Source organism: Plectropomus leopardus, chromosome 21 (assembly GCF_026936395.1).
Source record: "Plectropomus leopardus strain MGB_pleo_1.0 chromosome 21, ASM2693639v1, whole genome shotgun sequence".
NCBI lineage: Eukaryota > Metazoa > Chordata > Actinopteri > Perciformes > Serranidae > Plectropomus > Plectropomus leopardus.
The window spans coordinates 129,474-150,005 of NC_142196.1; the positions used below are offsets into that span (position 1 = coordinate 129,474).

At 44.1% G+C, this 20,532-nt stretch overlaps 1 protein-coding gene across 1 annotated transcript in view; it reads left to right on the forward strand.

Moving 5' to 3' along the window:
* The window catches only part of LOC121961011 (CBY1-interacting BAR domain-containing protein 2-like), a 32,659-nt gene extending 12,735 nt beyond the window's left edge, over window positions 1-19,924 (forward strand). Inside the window, exons 5-9 of the mRNA XM_042510915.2 lie at window positions 1,399-1,404; window positions 1,519-1,623; window positions 1,706-1,819; window positions 18,434-18,637; window positions 18,786-19,924. Coding sequence (XP_042366849.1) covers window positions 1,399-1,404; window positions 1,519-1,623; window positions 1,706-1,819; window positions 18,434-18,637; window positions 18,786-18,971 — 615 coding nt within the window. The 3' untranslated portion in view covers window positions 18,972-19,924. The remainder of the gene's footprint in view (window positions 1-1,398; window positions 1,405-1,518; window positions 1,624-1,705; window positions 1,820-18,433; window positions 18,638-18,785) is intronic.
* The last annotated feature ends 608 nt before the right edge of the window (window positions 19,925-20,532 follow it).

Here is a 20,532-nt window from a genome sequence, read left to right on the forward strand (position 1 = left end):
CTTCTTTCTATCTGTCTCATGCACAGTGTAGTGCAGCAGGAGAATTAATGCTCCTGCTGGACAAAATACAGAGGGCTGGTGGAAGGAGAAGGAACAGATACTCTTGATGTAGCATTAGTTAAGTGATAGATGATCCTGTATCTGTGGAAAGTGTTTCATTTTGAAAAGGATGCACCACTGCTTGACTTCTTGCCTGGTACAAACTGCTCTGTGCGGATTGTCACGACTGCTGACCGCCTCCAGCACATATAGACTAAGTGCATATTTTCCATGGAGCAGAGTGGGTGGCTGGCACGGCTGGAGGAATCACATTGTTCAGAACATCTATGATCAGTTCCAAAGGCTGTGGTGGCCGTGGTGGTAACTTGCTGTTGACAGACCCGGTGGAATTTAAAAATGATGCAACTGTTGTACCAGGTGGTGATGCAGCCAGCCAGGAATCTCTAGGTGGTGCATCTGTAGAAGTTACAACAAATCCCGAAGTCCACGTTGAACCCTCTCAGACTGCAGAGGACGCAGAGCCAGTGTCTCACAATCTTTGAGACAGTGTTTTTGTGGTGGGTCCAGGTCAGGTCCTCATTGATGTAAACCTCGAGGAAATGAAGTTGCGTCGCGGGTAGGGCGTGGCCCTCTCCTATCTCTTCTGGAAGTCCACAATCAGCTCCTTAGTTTTGTTGATTACGTTACAGAGATGTCTATCTGTATGTTATGTTGTCGGTGATCAGGAAGATGACAGCTGTGTCATTAGCAAACTTGTGTGTGAACAGGAAGTACAGGGAAGGGCTGAGCTAAGGCGTTCTCATCACAATTCATCACATATTGCTGCTTTGTCAGTGGACTATATAGTATAGCATTGCACTCCAGATATCCTTCTGCAACTGCTGTTGACATTCCAAGATGCCACTACTGAAGCTGGGATGTCAAAAAAAGCACATGGTGGGATTATGCTACAAGAGTATGTGTTAATGGTCAGACAACAAAAGCACATGGCAACTAACGCCTACAATGGTTGTCCCAGAGCACACTCTGCATGCAAGCATGCGAGCATTGTGGAACTTGTTGGGTTGTTTTTTCAGTGCAGTTGTTAACGGATGGTAGAGAAACATCGAGAGACACTCTGGCTTGCTGAAATATATGAAATATATCATGATATAACAATAAATGTTGCACTTTATTACCTAATACTGATCCTTTTTTTCCTGTTTTTATCTGGTGTAGCACCATAACAGTGATCTCACCACATAAGAAAAAATGCTATAAACTCACAACTACATACAATATGCATGTTTATTTATATTATAAAAATATAATAATATATATAAATATAATATATTTTTCATATTTGTTTGAAAATATATATTACACACTTGGGGATATTTTCTTGACAAGAACTTTCAGTCCCAGGTAATGTACATGTTTTCATATTTCTATGAATATCATCACATTACTGAACCATCAAGCAGCTCATACTTACTGTGAGCTAAAGCTTTGTTAAATGTATTTTGTGTTAAATGACAGGCAGAGGTAAATGCGCAGAAGGCTTCAAACAATGCCCAGCGCAGTATGAGACAACTGGAGGAAACCATCACAGACTTCCAGAAACAGAAGCTAGAGGATATCAAAGTCAGTCTCACACTACCACACTTACAGAAACATCCTCCAGCAGTCTCCCAATGACAAAACCATTGCTTTTTCTTTTTGGCAGAGGATTTTTACAGACTTCATCACAGTGGAGATGCTCTTTCATGCTAAAGCGTTGGAGGTCTATGGACATACATACCACAACCTGGGAGCAATGGACACTCAAAAGGATCTACAGGTAGCTTATGCTAATTACACAGTGGATAACACTTGAAACAACAATGTGTGATTATTACATTGTAGAAATAGGTTTTTATTGCCTCCGGCTACGACCGGCATTGATAGGAACGCAACACACGGGTAAACGCGGTAATTTCAGCTTCTTAACCTGCGAGATGCAATGACGCACTTTAAAAAATTATTGTCTGTGTCCACCTAAGCAACTAAAACAATGATCCAAATACATCAGCACCGATTTTGAAAGGGGGACATAATAAGTAAGAAATAAATAACGAGAATAAAACCACTGAAAAGCTTTCAAAGACCTCTGTTCCTGCTGCTCTCTACTGTTTAGCTGTTCTCCTGCCTATCCATGATGCTGCATCGACTCACCAACAAGACAACGCATGCACACATGCACACACACACAAATGCCAGCTGACAGAAAGGCTGACTCGCTTTCCAGCAGTAAATGTAGCAGTGGAAATTCAGACATTAAACGGGTTTACCTGTGTTTAAAAAACCCGCCTGCACCCTCTAATTGTGGTGGGAATAAGGTACAATAGTCAAAAAAATCACAATTTGCCTCGCAGGCTTTACAACATATGACATCCCTCTGTCCATGTGGAAAAACTCCCTAAAAAGAACATTTAACAGGGTGAAAAATGGTGGAAAAGCACACAAGTTCATTCACTGATGAAAGCTTGAGACCGGGTCCAGCGTAAAAAATTAAGTTAATTTTATTTAACAATATATTATTTTACTTAACACAGTTCAATAAAATCGTTATACACACACACCACGCAAGCACTCACCCCTAAACAAAACCCCACAAAATACACAGAAAGAGAAAGGCAAATAACTAAATTAGGTTTCACATCAGGGTTAAATTAATGAACCTACATAGCTTAACAAAACCCCACGCAAAATACACAAAAAAAGGACAAATAACTAAATTGGGTTTTACATCAGGGTTAAATTAATGAGCCCACATAGCTTAACAAAACCCAACACATGCAAGCAAAAGAAAACTGACAAACAACCCAAAACAAATAAAGATAATCAGAAATAATCTTGAATTCATCAAAACTGATAAACCCAAATAAACATGCAAGGCAACCAAAGAAAAATAATCAAGGATAGGTAAGCCAAAACAAACATGCAAAACAACCCAAACATAAACCAAAAATAAAATAACAACTATCAAAAGTAACTAAACCCCAGTACACATGCAACACACTAGTAAAGAAAAAGAAACTTTTACTAATAAATAGGGTTAGGATTAGGGTTAGGGTTGGGTTAGGGTTAGGGGTTAGGGGTTAGGGTTAGGGGTTAGGGGTTAGGGTTAGGGTTTAATAATGAGTCCATGCTTAGGAAAAGGTTAAGATATGCACAGCTCAGGGTAGGGACAGCAATCACCTTACTGAGTGCCAGTAACAGCACGGTTGGAGATGTAGAGTTGGATGAATGGAAATAAACAATCGCCACAGAAACAGGCACGCAAAACAGCAACCGGCCAACGCGGCATGCGAGGGAGGCGGAGTTAGAGCTGGTGGAAGGGATCACACACACGTGTACCCTGCCATTGAAAGACATATTTTTTATTTCATAAATTAACTATGCCGGTAACTTGGCATCACGATGTCTGAATGAGCATCACAAAGTGAGAAAGAGAAGCACTCTGCACCACAGCGCCATAATTACAAACGTGGCAGACCGCAGATCACTCTCCCACGCTGCAGCACGTGAGATGAGGTGCAGGGGAGAGACACTCACCGTTGGGCGATTAACGCCGACAAGGGAGAGAAAGACCCAAGTCCAGGCACTGCATGAGAGACAAGAGCCAATGTTGATGATGACCGCGAAACTTTATGAAAAGTACACAGAACCATGTAGCACTGCACATACCCGGGATCGGCGAGCCGAGCAATCCGGCCGCGAGGCGATCAGTTGAAGCTACTGGTGGAAGCGGAGCACCCGGAAGCTTCGAGGCAAGAGAGCTCCCAGGGCACAACCACCCACCTTTATAGACTGTGCCCCCAGCAGAGACATGTTGATCCTGCGGCACTAATTAAGGCACCGCACAGCTACAGCCATACTGCTACAGTACAATTGCAAGGAATTTAGGGATTTCATCCTCTATAGTCCATAATATCATCAAAAGATTCAGACAATCTGGAAAAATCTCTGCTCATAAGCGGCAAGGACAAAAACGAACATTGAATGCCCATGACCTTCGATCCTTCAGGCGGCACTGCATTAAAAACTGAAATCATTCTGTATAGAATATTACCACATGAACTCAGGAACACTAAGGAAAACCGTTGTCAGTTAACACAGTTCGTTGCAACATCTGCAAGGGCAAGTTAAAATTATACCATGCAAAGCGAAAGTCATATATCAACAATACCCAGAAACGGCACCCGCTTCTCTGGGCCTGAGCTCATCTGAGATGGACTGAGGCAAAGTGGAAAGGTGTGCTGTGGTCTGACGAGTCCACATTTCACATTGTCTTTGGAAATCATGGATGTCGAGCCCCCCGGGCCAAAGAGGAAAAGGACCATCCAGACTGTTATCAGCACAAAGTTTAAAAGCCAGCATCTGTGATGTTATGGGGGTGTGATAGTGCCCATGGCATGGGTTACTTGCACATCTGTGAAGGCACCATTAATGCTGAAAGGTACATACAGGTTTTAGAGCAACATATGCTGCCATCCAAGCAACGTCTTTTCAGGGACGTCCCTGCTTATTTCAGCGGGACAATGCCAAGCCACATTCTGCACGTTACAACAGCGTGACTTCATAATAAAAGAGTACAGGTACTCAACTGGCCTGCCTGCAGTCCAGACCTGTCTCCCATTGAAAATGTGTGGCACATTAAGAAGTGCAAAATGACTGTTGAGCAACTGATGTTGTACATGAAGCAAGAATGGGAAAGAATTCCACCTACAAGGCTTCAACATTAGTGTTCTCAGTTCCCAAACACTTATTGAGTGTTGTTAAAGGGAAAGGTGATGTAACACAATGGTAAACATGCCCCTGTCCCAGCTTTTTTGAAACATGTTGCAGGCATCACATGCAATTTAAGTGAATATTTGCAAAAAAACAATAAAGCTTTTATGTTTGAACATTATATATATTGTCTTTGTAGTGTATTCAATTGAATATGGATTGGAAAGGATTCACAAGTCATTGTATTCTGTTTTTCTTTATGTTTTACACAACGTCCCAGCTTCATTAAATTAAAGTTGATCCTAAATCCTGCCACACCTTTTTGGCATTGAAGGAGGAGTTGAGGTGGGAAAGAAGCTGCTCCGTAGTCTGGTGGTTTGGCAGCAGATACTTCTGTATCGTTTTCCAGATGGCAGCAGGGTGAACAGGCTGTGGCTGGGCTGGCTGCTGTCTTTTATTTTCCTTTGGGTTTTGTGCAGACACCTCACTTCACCAAGGCCATTGATGCTCCAAAGATGGGAACCAGTGATGTTCTGGCCAATTTTAATCACCTGCTGTAGAGCCTTCCTGTCCTGGGCCGAGCACGAACCATGCCAGTTTGTAATGTTTCCAGCCCGTATGCTTTCTATTGCTCCTCTGTAGAAGTTAACCAGGATCTTGCTCTGGAATTCAGCCCTCCTACATTTCCATAGAAAGTAGAGCCTTATCTGTGCTTTTTTAACCTGGGTGGTGATGTGTGGTGACCAAGACGGGTTCTCAGTGATAGTAATTCCAAGGAACCTATAGCTGTTCACCTGCTCCACCTCAGCTCCACTGGTGTTGACAGGGGTGTGTGTCTTTGCCTCCTTCTTTCTAAAATCAACAATCAGCTCCTTGGTTTCACTGACATTGAACAGTAGGTTGTTCTCTGTGCACCACTCTGCAAAACTGTTGATTCCCTCCCAGTATGAACTCTAATCGTTGTTTGTAATATAGCCGATGATGGTGGTTTAGTCAGCATACTTCACATTAAAGTTCTCTTGATGTGTGGGATTGCAGTCATGGGTGCACAGTGTGAACAGGAGGGGGCTTAGCACACAGCCCTGGGGGGCTCCAGTGTTGAGCACTAATGTAGAGAAGGTGTGACTGCCAATTCGAACTCTCTGGGGTCTGCATGTGAGGAAGTCCAGTATCCAGTGTTGTACTTAAGTCCAAAGTGTTAAGTTTTCCAATCAGCTTCATGGTAGAGATTGTGTTAAATGCTGAGCTGAAGTCAACAAACAGCATTCTGATGTAGCTATTCTTATTCTCCAGGTGATGTAAAAATAGATAAGTAGATGATAGGTAAATTACTTCTGACTTAGACCTAGTCATGGAGGTTTTCTCATGTAACACAGCATGACCAGGTTACAAAGTTGCAAAGTGATCCCTGGTTCTTGAGGAAGAACCCATAATCTGCCTGGTAAATTGGCCCTCTATCAGTGAATCAACTAAACTTAGAACATTAGGTAAGGTAAGGTAAGGTAGATTTATTGGTCATTTTTTAAAACAAAGTTTAAAAAACAGAATTTCATTGGTCCTTTTTCCTGCTACATCAAGTCAAAAGTTGAGGTGAATAGAACAATGTCCCAACAATGTCTGCCCATCCAGTGCAACAGCCTGATCCAGGATGTCAGGGGTTAATCATGAATCTGTGAAGATATGCACAGAGCAGTCCTAGATCCCCTGTTAGCCACATCTTAAATCACATTTCATCCACTTTTCTCTCCTGCCAGTGGACATTAGACGGAAGACAACTTGGTAGCGGAACAGGTCTTGGTCCAGGTTGGATTAGTCTCACCCTGACACCAGGTCTCCTCCCCCTCTTCATCTGGTGCTTTTGGTTTTGTTTCTCCCCTGTGGTCTGACTCATTGTTTAGCACAGGCCACCAGTGGCGATCCTCTCATGGTCCACTGCATTCAGCCCAAGCCCCAAACAACTTCTCCTGATGCTGACAAGTGCTACTCTTTTGTACAACAGTCGTGCCTCACCACAGGGGGAGAAAATATAAAAATATAGCAAAAAAGTAGCAGGTTTTGCGGAGCTGCCAGCTGCTGTGTCTACATGTGCTGCCATTGCCATAGCAGAGATGAAAGACATCAGGAGGTTGTAAAATGAGGGGCAGAGTTACATGTATTGGAATGCACTTACCATCAGCACTTGGATGTGCCATGCACTTAGCACACATTTCTGCACTATATATATATTCAAGTCAAATTTCCCTTGGGACAAAAAAGTTATCTTGAGTCTTGAATGACAACAGGAATCAGTCCTCCAGCATTGCAATCAGAAAGTTCCGAAAGTGTTGTTTGCTGGGACAGTTGTAGGCATGGCCTTTCCAACATGGTTTTCTGCCAAGATTTATATGGTTATTGATGGCATACAAGGTACCAAAAAACAACTGTGGAGGGAATGTAGGAGTTATAAGTAGCTGCTCAAATGCAGGGTCACCATGACCTACTGGGACCTCAGAGATAACCATGTTGGAGAGGTCAGTATTACAGCAAGGCCTGGGCATACATGAGAAGCTAGGATGAGCATTTCCTCAGGACAACTGAGTTGGAAAGCCTTGCACTGAGGGAGAAGGCATCAGGACATTAAGTTAAAGTGAGTCCAAGGGAGCAAAGAATCATGGTCCATTCAGTGAGGAACCTGGAGGAGGAAGCAACAAGAGCCAGAGTTGTCAAGCTGAAGTTCCCAGGAGCATAGACAAGGTGGGATCTCCCTAAAAGAAACCCCACTTGGACTAAACTGTGGAAGCTGGAGCCATATCTTTCCTGCTAAGCACAGTCTATGACACCCTTCCCACCCCAACGAACATGCAGAGGTGTGGGATGAGGCAGGACCCCTGTGTAAGCTGTGCAATGGAAGAGAAACAACTGGGACATATCATGCCACAATGCAAGACCTCATTATTCCCCGAGGAAGTACAGATGGGGCCATGACAAAGTACCTTCAACTCTAGCAGAGATCTTGGATCAGGTAAGGTGCAAGACAAATCAGGCCAAAGAAAAGCATTAGCTTTGTTAAGGAAGTAGAGAAGCCACCCTGAGGCCAGACTTGGCAATCTGTTCAATAGAGGGAAGACAGGAAGACACATGGTGGAGATAACTATACCATGGGAGGAAGGCTGTGAAGAGGTAATGGAGCAGTAAACCAGCAAATACCAGTAGCTGGTTTATGACTGCAGGGATGAAGGCTGGCAGAACTAATTGTTCCTAGTGGAGATGGGCAACAAGGGATTCCCTGCAAAACTGGTGTGGAATTTGCCGACAAGGGCAGGAGAAAAAGGCTGGGACACTAGAACAGCAGAACAAAATGTGGGAAAAGTGGGGAAAAAAAACCTTCTATTGGCTCCGGCATATAAAGAGAGAATGGCTGAGCTGGATGGCGGCGCACACAGACACAGCGGCCCAAGGCTCCCTGCTACTTTACAACTTTTTGTGTTTTTTATGTCTTTCGAGTTTCTTCTGGATATGTTTTTGCCATAGTAATCTCACCTACAGCCGCCAAGACCTACTAGATTTCAGGCAAAAACAAACAGAAACTGAAATCAGAAGCGCCTTTTTATGGACTCACAACATCCCACCAGAGATAGCGAGACTGACGGGAGCCCCTTGGATTGTTGTAGGGTGGGGCAAGCGTGGATGCTGGGCGGGCCTTCTAGCCCAGCTAAGGAAAGCGCTGCACAGACCTCCTCTACCATCTACCTTCCTCACAAATGCCAGATCCCTTGTCAACAAGAAGGATGAGCTGCAATCACAGATCGCCTACAGCCGCCTCTGTGAGTCAAGTCAAGTCAATTTTATTTATAGAGCCCATTATCACAAAACATGGTTTGCCTCAGAGGGCTTTACAGTGTACAACATCCCTCTGCCCTTAGACTCTCACATCACCCAAGGAAAAACTCCCGAAAAAGAACCCCTGAACGGGGGAAAAAAAAAAAGGAAGAAACCTCAGGAAGAGTGGTAGAGGATGATGAGGGATCCCTCTTCCAGGACCGACAGACGAGCAATAGATGTCGTAAATAACAAATGAAATACAATCATGGCAAAAAAGGAAAGAGAAAGAGAGAGCGGGAGAGAGGGGGAGAGAGGCCAGCAATAATAGAAACAGATGCATGTCATATTACAACAATGGTAGTTGTGAAATTATTAATTGCACTCTGTGATGATATTGAGGGAGATGATAACAGTCTCATGCATATGTTGATTGGGAGGTGTCCAAAGGCAAGATCACAACATTGGCGCAACCAGGACCAGACCACAATCAGGGCAAGCGGGGGGCACAGTATCAGTACAGCCACAGCACGAGCACAACCAAAGGCACGGTCACAGCATCAGCACAGCTATCACCATGGTCAGGCACAGTCAAGGTTACGGCCAGGATCCAGGAGAACTAGGAAACAAGAGAGCAGGAATGCTCCCGAGAGGCAACAGGATTAGCGTAATGCAATTCAACAGACCCAGGCTCTGTGATCGCGAGCCCTAGGTAGTGAGACTACCACATGGCTATCACAGATGTTAGGCTAAGCTAAACTACTGAGGCTAAGCTAAGCTTGCAAATGGCAATGCAGTTGACAGACATGCATGATTTTTTGATGGCAGCATTGAGAGAAGGAAAAGGAGCTCAGTGTATCAGAGGAAGTCCCCCGGCAGGTTAAACCTATGTCAGCCTAACTTACGGCTGGTCCAGGCAGCCCGAGCCAGCCCTAATTATAAGCCTTATCAAAGAGGAAGGTCTTAAGTCTACCCTTAAAAGTTGAAATGGTGTCTGCCTCCCTGACCGAAACTGGAAGGTGGTTCCACAGGAGAGGAGCATGGTAGCTGAAGGCTCTGGTTCCTATCCTGCTTTTGGAAACTTTGGGAACCACAAGTAACCCTGCATTTTCAGAGCGCAGTGATCTTGAGGGTTGGTAAGGAACTTTGAGCTGTGACAGATAGGATGGAGCCTGACCATTTAGAGCTTTGCAAGTAAGGAGGAGGATTTTAAATTCAATCCTGGATTTCACAGGGAGCCAGTGCAGAGAAGCTAAAACAGGAGAAATATGATCCCTTTTCTTGCTTCCCATTAAAACACGAGCAGCAGCGTTCTGCACCTGTTGGAGAGACCTAAGAGATCCATCCATCCATCCATCCATCCATTTTCTTTCGCTTATCCGGGGTCGGGTCGCGGGGGCAGCAGCCTAAGCAGGGAAGCCCAGACTTCCTTCTCCCCGGCCACTTCGTCCAGCTCTTCCCGGGGGACCCCGAGGCGTTCCCAGGCTAGCTGTGAGACGTAGTCTCTTCAGCGTGTCCTGGGTCTTCCCCGGGGCCTCCTACTGGTGGGACGTGCCCTGAACACCTCACCAGGAAGGCGTCCTAGAGACATCCTAATTAGATGCTCGAGCCACCTCATCTGGTTCTTCTCAACGCGGAGGAGCAGTGGCTCTACTCCGAGCTCCTCCCGGATGACCGAGCTTCTCACCCTATCTCGAAGGGAGAGCCCAGCCACCCTACGACCTAAGAGATTTATTGGGGCAACCAAATAATAGACAGTACAGTAATCCTAAAGGTGACAAATGCATGTACAAATTTTTCAGCGTCTGTTTGGGAGAGGATATGTCTAATTTTTGCGATGTTACGCAAGTGAAAGAAAGCAAGTGAAAGAAAGTCGTCCTTGAAGTTTGTTTTATGTGGGAGGCAAAGGATAAATCTTGATCAAATAAAACTCTGAGGTTCCGTACAGTAGTGCTAGAGGTCAAGGTAATGCCATCTAGAGAAATTACATTGTTGGAAAAGGAGCTTCTGAGGTGTTTGGGGCCAAGAACAATAACTTCAGTTTTGTCTGAATTCAACATCAGGAAATTACAGCTCATCCAGGCTTTTACATCCTTAAGACATGTTTGAAGTCTAGATAGCTGATCAGTTTCATCTGGTTTCATCGATAGATATAATTGTGTATCGTCAGCTTACAATGGAAATTTATAGTGTTTTCTAATTATGTTGCCTAGAGGAAGCATATATAAAGTGAAAAGGATTGGTCCAAGCACCGAACCTTGTGGCACTCCAAAACAGACCTTTTTATGTGCGGAGGGTTGATCATTGATGTGAACAAACTGGGAACGATCTGATAAGTATGACTTAAACCCGGCTAGTGAGGTTCCTTTAAGGCCAATTAAGTTTTCAAGTCTGTGCAGTAAGATTTGAAGGTCAATGGTGTAAATGAGACACTGAGATCTAATAGGATTAAAACAGAGATCAGACCCGTGTCAGAAGCGATAAATAAGTCGTTATTAATTTTTACTAGTGCTGTCTCTGTACTATGATGAACTCTGAAGCCTGACTGAAAGTCCTTGAATAAACAGTTGTCTTGAAGAAAGTCACAGAGTTGATGAGCAACCACTCTCTCAAGGATTTTAGAAATGAAGGGGAGATTAGATATCGGTCTATAGTTGGCTAAAATCTCAGGATCGAGAGTGGGCTTCTTTAGAAGAGGTTTAATGACAGCTACTTTAAAAGACTGAGGTACATAGCCTGTTAATAAAGACGCATTGATTATATCTAATAAAAAGTTGTCTAATAAGGGCAAAACTTCCTTAAGGAGCTTACTTGGGATGGGGTCTAGCAGGCATGTTGATGGCTTAGATGCAGAAATCAAAGTATAGAGTTGATAGAGGTCAATGGGGGAGAAATGGTCCAAATAAATTTCAGGCCTTGCTGCCATAGCCAGGCTATCTGAGTCCAGGGTCAGGTCAGTTGAGGGCAAGAGGTGATGGATTTTATCTCGAATAGTTATAATTTTATTATTAAAGAAAGTCGTCACTGTGACTCTGAGTCAGCCTGGCTACAGTGTTGAAAAGAAACCTGGGATTGTTTTTGTTTTCCTCAATTAATGACAAATAATAGTTTGCCCTGGCATGGCGGAGGGCCTTCTTATACACTTTAAGACTGTCCAGCCAGACTAAACGGGACTCTTCTAGTTTGGTTGAATGCCTTTGTCTTTCAAATTTTCGCGATGTTTCAATTTGCGAATCTGGAGGTTAAACCATGGAGCTAATTTTCTTTGTTTCATTATTTTCTTCTTGAAGGGTGCAACAGTGTCGAGAGCTGATTGCAGTGAGCCAGTAACATTATCGATGAGACAGTCAATATGAGAATGACTTAAGTTAGTAGTAGTGTTCTCAGTCGCTGTAAGACATGGTAATGATGTCAAAGCAGAAGGAATTAGTTTCTTAAATTTAGCCACTGCTGAATCAGATTGACATCTAGAATAGTAGCTCTTACTGAGAGGCTTGTAGTCGAGTAATAAAAAATTGAAAGTTATTAAATAATGGTCTGACAGAGCAGGAATCTTCAATATCGATTCCGTATGCAAGGACTAGATCGAGGGTGTGATTGTAGCAGTGGGTGGGTTTATGTACACACTGACTGAAGCCTATTGAATCCAAAAGTGTGGAGAAAGCAGAACTAAGGCTATCACTATTAACATCCATGTGAATGTTAAAATCCCCTACGATAATAATTTTGTCTGATTTGAGCACTAAATTTGATATAAGCTCAGAGAATTCAGATAGAAATTCAGAGTATGGGCCGGGGGCACGGTACACTATGACAAATAGAATTGGCTGTAGAGTTTTCGAGGATGGATGAGAAAGACTAAGAAAAAGGCTTTCAAATGAACTATAGTTTAGCTTAGCCTTAGTGTGAATTGCTAAGCTTGAATCAAAAATAGCAGCGACTCCCCCTCCTCTGCCAGTGTCCCGCGCAACGTTACTATTTATATGACCAGGAGGAGTGGATTCATTCAGGGTAACGTACTCTTCAGGACAAAGCCAGGTTTCAGTGAGGCATAACAAATCAATATGGTTATCCAATATTAAATCAGTGACTAAATGAGCCTTGGTTGATAAGGATCTAACGTTCAAGAGTCTGCATTTAATTCTCCGGTTATGATGCTGTTTGACAGGAGATGAGTTAATTTTTATGAGATTTTCTTGTACAACTCCCCTTTTGTTTATTTTAGCTTTAAACAAATGAAGTGGTCGGGGGACAGACACTGTTTTTATAACATTTACATTATGGGTGTGTGACTGTGCTAGAGGAAGCTCAGAGAAGCGTATAAGACTGCAACTCTGAACCCTGGTCCCAACCCTGGGATGTCATGGCTTTGGGCCTCTAATAAACTTGGCCAGATTCCTAGAGAGTAGAGCGGCTCCATCCAAAGTGGGATGGATGCCGTCCCTCCGGATAAGACCATGTTTCCCCCCAAAGGGGTGCCAATTATTAACGAAGCCCACATCATTTGCTGGACACCACCACGACAACCAGCGGTTGAGTGCTGACATGCGGCTAAACATGTCATCACTGGTCACATTGGGGAGGGGTCCAGAGAAGATTACGGTGTCCGACATCATCTTGGCGTACTCACACACTGACTCTATGTTAATTTTAGTGACCTCCGATTGACGTAACCAGGTGTCATTGCCGCCAACGTAAATAACAATCTTACTGTATTTACGTTTAGCCTTAGCCAGCAGCTTCAAATTTGACTCGATGTCGCCCAGGGATACATTTGACTATGGCCGCTGGTGTCACTAACTTCACGTTTCGCAAAATAGAGCTACCAATGACCAGGGTTGTGTCCTCGGTCAGTGTGTGGTTGAGCGTGAGAGTTGTCTGCTGATCATAAGCGAATCCTGGCTAATCCTGGCAAATCCCCGACGCCACAGTGGAGCTAGCAGGCTGCACCATCCACCACCACGACCAGACCGAAGCCTCCAGTAAGAGCATCGGAGGGGGACTCTGTGTTTATGTGCTTGAGGACTAGTGCTCAGACAGCAGAGTAATCGACACCGACTGCTCACCGGACTTTGAGGCCGTGACTGTCCAGTGTTGACCCTTCTACCTGCCACAGGAGCTAACAGTAGCCATTGTGACCACTGTTTATATCGCTCCCGATGCTAACGTTAGCACAGCACTCGGCCAGCTTCAGCTCATGGTAACCAAACTACAGAGGGCTATCGCAGGGGACTTTAACAAGGCATGCCTGAAGTCTGTTCTCCCCAAATTCCTCCTGCACGTCAAGTGTGCAACCAGTGGAGAAAACACACTTGATCACGTTTATTCCAACATCAAGCATGCTTACAGAGCGACCCCCCTTCCCCACCTCGGACTATCAGACCACCTCTCACTGCTCCTCTTCCCGATCTACAAACCCCTCAGGAGGCAAACAAAACCAGCCACTCAGACCATCAAAGCCTGGCCTGAAAATGCTCTCACCCAGCTGCAGGACTGCCTTGCTTGCACGGAGTGGAGCATTTTTGAAGATCAGGATCTGGACACATACTCCGAGTCTGTCCTCTTCTACATTAGGTGCTGTGTAGAAAATGTCACAGAGGAAAGACGCATCCGGGTCTTCCCAAACAAGAAGCCCTGAATGACAAACGAGGTCCAGACCCTGATCAGAGCTTGAAACTCGGCCTTCAGGGCAGGTGACAGAGCTCTCTACAGCACTGCCAGAGCTGACCTGAGGAGAGGCATTAAACAGGCGAAGGACACATACAAGAGGAAACTGGAGGGATACCTGACATACAACAACCCACGATAGATGTGGAGGGGAATCCAGGCCCTAACCAACTACAAAGGCCAGCCCCCTCCCACATCCTCCAGCAGCACCCTGGCAGAGGAGCTGAGCAGCTCTGCCAGGTTTGAGACCAACACCACACACCGCAGACACTGCCTCCTCTCGACTCCAGCACCCCACCTCTCTCTCTCCAGAAGCATGAGATGAGGAAAAACCTGAGAGCAGTGAACCCCAGGAAAGATGCTGGTCCTGATGGTATCCCAGGGGTGGTGATTAAAGCGTGTGCAGACCAGCTGACAGAGATCCTCACCAAGCTCTTTAACCTGTCCCTGACACATGCCACCATCCCCACATGTTTGAAAGCCTCCACCATCGTCCCTATCCCCAAAAAACCTGCCATCTTAAGTCTGAATGATTACAGGCCCATCGCACTGACGTCTGTAATCATGAAGTGCTTGGACCAGTCAGTCTCCCAGCACATCAGAGACCACCTCCCTCCCTCCTTCGACCCACACCAGTTTGCATACAGGGCAAACTGGTCTACAGAGGATGCCATCGCCTTCACACTCCACACAGCGCTGAGCCACCTGGAGAACACGAAAAGCTATGTGAGGATGCTCTTCGTGGATTACAGCTAGGCATTTAACATGATCATTCCGGACATTCTTTTCACTAAACTGCTTCAGTTACAGATCCCCCTCCCCACCTGCATCTGGATTAAGAACTTCCTTTCGAGTTGCAGTCTCACAGTCTGTGAGACTCAGCTCTCACCACTCCTCCACACTCACACTCAACTCCGGTTCCCTCAAAGGCTATGTTTTGAGCCCTCTACTGTACGCCCTGTACACCCACGACTGTTCTCTGACCCACCCAACCAACTGCATCATTAAATATGCAGATGACACCACCATGGTTGGACTCATCCGTGATGAGAACGAGAGAGTGTACAGGGCCAAAGTAGTGAAACTGTCACTCTGGTGATGCCCACTGGAAGGTGCCACAGGTCAGCCAAGTCTCACACCAGCAGACTGACTGACAGCTTCTTCCCCTGGGCCATCAGGACTGCCAACAAACATGGACATATACACACAAAATCAGTCACTGAGGGACTCACATCTCTAATTTAGAGGAGAGTAGCATTGACTTGAAGCGTTGAAACACTTGTACATTGATGAAAGTTGGACACCAACTTCTATTCTTGGCCAAGGTCATGGCTAGACTAGCTATGATAGACAAATTAACAGTAACAACATTTTATAGTACAGAACGGTATGAGGTATGACATATGATGCAATGTAATAGTAACAGTAATGCACATAACATGATATTATACAGCAGCATATGAGAATATCAGATATATCATGATATAGTATGGTAAAGTATAGTATATACTATTGCATAGTGTAATCTGTTAAAAAGTAGTAATAATTACAGTACTGTATGAATAAAGGTAAGTAAAGTAGAACAAAATATGAAGGACAAAGGATGGGTCACTTTGCACCTGTGTAATTGCGATACATTATTTACGGGCTAAATAATGAACAAGCTTGTACTGAAAAATGTTTATCAAGACAGCTGGAAATGCTGAGTGTTTAATGTAGAGGAGTGCCTGAGGAATGTCCTGAGTTGAGATATGAGGATCTGCAGGGAGCAGGATGACCACAGCATCACTGAGGGCAAGGACAGAGATTTGAATTCAACTGCACAGATGAAATAGATGGGTAGATAGATAGATAGATAGATAGATAGATAGATAGATAGATATTTCAAACATGCAAAACAATCAGAAAAAGATCAAAATTAAACAAAATGGCAATAACAAATAATGGATGGTAACCATCATCACTAGGCTACTGGAGCATCTAACACAGACACATGTAGACATGCATAGCACTAATAACTCCTGGTATGTTTTTACCTGGAAAGCTAACGTTAGCTACATAGGCTAACGTTTTTCAAGCCAAGTCAAGTCGTTTTTATTTAGAGAGCCCATTATCACAAAACACAGTTTGGGTTTTACAGCATACGGCATCCCTCTGCCCTTAGATCCTTACATAACCTGAGGAAAAACTCCCAAAAAAGAACCCCTGTAACAGGGGGAAAAAAAGAGGAACAAACCTCAGGAAGAGCGGCAGAGGATGATGAGGGATCTCTCTTCCAGGAAGACAGAAGTGCAATAGATGTTGTAAATAACAAATAAAATACAATAATGGCAAAAAGGAAAGAGAAAGGGAGAGGGGCAGAGAGGGGGAGAGAGGGGTAGAGATGCATAGCAATAATGGAAATAGACATGTCATATTACAATAACGATAGGTGTAAAATTACTAAATGCACTCTATGATAATTGTGGGTGTTGATAAGTCTCATGCTTATATTGATAGAGGAGGCGTGGTTCATAATAATGGCAGTAGAGGGTTGTGTCAAGCATGATCACGGCATCGGCGCAACCAGGACCAAGACCATGATCAGGGCAAGCTGGGGGTACAGTATCAGTGCAGCCACAGCACAAGCATGACCAAAGGCAGGGTCACAGCACCAGCACAGCTATCACCACGATCAAGCATAGCCAAAGTTGCAGCCAGGATCCAGGAAAACTAGAAAACAAGGGAGTAGGAATGCCCTGGAGAGGCAACAGAGTTAGCGTAGGCTTCATTTTCGCGTTTTAGTGAACTGTCACTACTAAGAGCTCACGAAAACGGAGCCTGGGTCTGTTGAACTGCACTCCACTAACTCCGTTTACTGCATAGCTGTCACAGATACGAGGCTAAGCTAAGCTAACAAACAGCTATCACAGATACAAGGCTGAGCTAAGCAGTAAGCGTAATGCAGTAAACAGAAATTAGCGTTTTCAGATGGAGGGAGTTAGGGAAGGAAAAGGAGCTCAGTGTATCATAGAAAGTCCCCTGGCAGATTAAACCTATGTCAGCCTAACTAGGGGCTGGTCCAGGCAACCTGAGCCAGCCCTAATTATATGCTTTATCGAAGAGAAAGGTCTTAAGTCTACCTTTAAATATGGAAACGTGTCTGCCTCCCTGGAAGATTCGGTCAGGCTGGAAGATTCGGTCAGGCTTTTTCCTTCTGGGCAACACGGGAAATCACTATATACTGTATAGCTATCGAGCTGAATACGATATATACATATATATATATTTACCTAAATACAGAGTCTTCCCTATGAGTTGGCTTCTCTGACAAATGTGCATTTAGAGAGAATTACCATCAAAACTCATCTGTACCTGCGTTGTCAGTGCGCTGTCGTGAACGGATGTAATCCTTGAATGCAGGCGGGACAAGCCACTCCAGCCAGCCAATCATGATCCGGAGTATGGCACATAGAGCCCGCCCTCTCAGGCAGCTCAACACAAATAGAAAAGGAAACTCTCCATCTCCCTTTTTCTATCCAACATTTCACAAATAGAAAATTAGAAAAAACACTTCAAAATCTTAATTGTCCATTGATTTGACAAACGAAAACTAGTTTAAGAAACTGAATCCAGTTTTTCAAGTTTCAATTTTTAATTTTTGATCTGGAAAATTGGACTGATAAGCATGACATGAACCCACTGGGCATATATTTTAAAGATAAAGTTTAAATGGGATTACAGAAGGGGAGTAAAACACATCCAGGACTAGCTGCTCTTTACACTTAGTAAAACTCAAGATTCCTCTTTTCCCTCACTTGTTTTTTAACTAGAGTATAGGCCTCATGAGCAGCCAGCCCAAACAATGTTCTTCAAATATGTTCTTGTTCAGGTATTGCTGTTTGTACTGTCTTTCATCAGTAAATAGTTTCATATAATAGGTCTTCAGGATATCCACTAATTTACAAAACACAGCATGAAAGTTTATTTACTCTAAAAACAGGCCGGAATAATTGCAGTTTTAAGCTTCCGAGGCGATGACAACAACACACTTAACATCTCTTTCTTGTTATAGAATAGAATAGAATAGAATATTCCTTTATTGATCCCCCATTGGGGGAAATTTCAAATGTTACAGCAGCATGAAAAAAGAAAAGTGAAATGTAACAAAGAAAATAACAATAACAAATAACAATAAATAAGTAATAAAAGGAACAATGTCTTTATGACTCCATAGCTGTTCAAAGGGCGGATAAAGATGACTGACTTACTGGATGGGCGCCTGGACACCCCTCTAACTAACTACCCTTCTCCCTCCATGAGCCGCCACCCGCATCCTCTCCTGACTTCCCCCGGAGGCCAAAACCTCAGCTCATCACTGGCCCCTACCACAGGTCAAGATCACAGACTACACAGCCCGTACACAGACGTAGTCAGAAGGGTGAGCCTTAACGTCTTCTTACTGTAGTGACAGAATGAGTGCTTGTTAAGGTTTAGATAGTTACTTCAGTTACGCTCTGACCAATTTGAGTTGTCCTGAAGGCCATCAGTTAGTTAGTCTAAGAATTCTCACCTTATTTAATTTGCAGTCTCGCAGCACTTTACAACGCCAGAGAGGCATGGAGGAGGAGGAAGAGCTGGAGGGGGAAGAAGAGGGTGAAGAAGAAAATGAAGAAGACAAGGATATTCATGAATCAGAGATAGAAGAGGGTCAGCACACCAGCAGACAGTCTTATGCTGCTCAATATGCCCAGAAGCACAGAAGGCCAGAGTAACAGCATGTGCATGCAGACATACACATATATGCAGACCCAACGACATACACACAATGCTTTGCCAGCATAAATAAAAAATTATGTTGGTGACGTTGTGGTCTGCTGCATTATTCCTATATCGTTTTTTGTACATCGTAGAAAAGTTGTGTGTCAGCAGAGGAGGTCATGGAGTTAAAAAAAAATAGAAAAATAAAGCAATTAATATTATCATAAACTGAAGTTTTATTGTTTAGGAGCATAACAGTATAACGGCATTTACAGTCAAATAATTTCGACACATTTTTGCTGTCCCATCAACACAAAACAGACACATAAACAATCAAAACAAACAACATACAACAAAGTGACAAAGACACACAAGGGGAGTTTGGGTATTTTTTAGAAATAAATGAAATATTAACAAGAATATCATGGTTAGTCTGCTCCAATAAAGCTTACTTTTGGCCATTCACTACCAAAATACTTGGGGGGGGGGGGCAGCCTCTCATGAGGAAGAATTGATAGAATTTTTTTTAGACCAAATCCTTAATGTAGATGGATGTACATCAAGCTAAACAAACTTGCCAAACTTGTGTTTGGCATTTCTGACATGTAACAGAGCATGAATTGTCATATTTACCACATACTTCAGGAGTCACATGTAATTGATTGATTATCTTATATTGTCTTTTGTATGACTTATCTTATCTAGTGGTTTTTTGGCATTATACAAAACTTTGCACCAGGTCCGGTCATCAAGGTGAACACGTGTCTCGTTCTCCCCCTCCGTTGTGTATATATAAGCCAAGCTCTCCCTTCCCTTTGTGCCAGTTCATCTTGTCTTCCCTGTGAGCAAACGTCCCAGCATTTATGATCATTGATTCCACATGTATGACCTTCGTGACTAATTTCCGGACCTGTGAGCTTTGCCTGATCCTTCTGTACTGTTGCTGTGAGTTTCTGATTCCTGTGAACCAACCTTGGACTGAAATAAAGACCACCTTACTGCCTAAACTTCTGAGTGCTGCTGCATTACTGTGTCCGCCTGCTTGTGAGTTCGTGACAGAAAAAACTGGCCAAGATGGACATAGCGGAGCATGAATCCTTGTGGACCACCCTTGAAGCACAAGGACAGAGGATCCTGAGTCATGAGGACCAGCTCACTCAGGTCCATTGGAAGGTCGCTGAGGCGTCAAGTTGCACCAAATCCACCTGCGCCAGTCTTGCAGCCCAGCTGAACTACGTCATCGGTCAGTTCCGTGGACTAGAGAGATCACCTCATCCCCAGGATCTCCCCGTCGCATCCGATCCAAAGTTGCCTACATCATCTCCTACCTCTCTGAACGAGCCAGAGCATAGGCAACTGCTGAATGGAGCCGAAGGTCAGCGGTATGTAACGCTCTACCTCTGTTCATAGACACTTTTAAGCAGATTGTCCATTCTGTCATGCCAGGTAGAGAAGCTGCCAAAGCCCTGCATGCACTGAAGCAGGGCAGACGGTCAGTTATGGAGCATGCGATTTAATTTCGCACCCTGGCTGCAGACAGCTGTTGGAATCAGCCCACTCTTGTAGACACCTTCT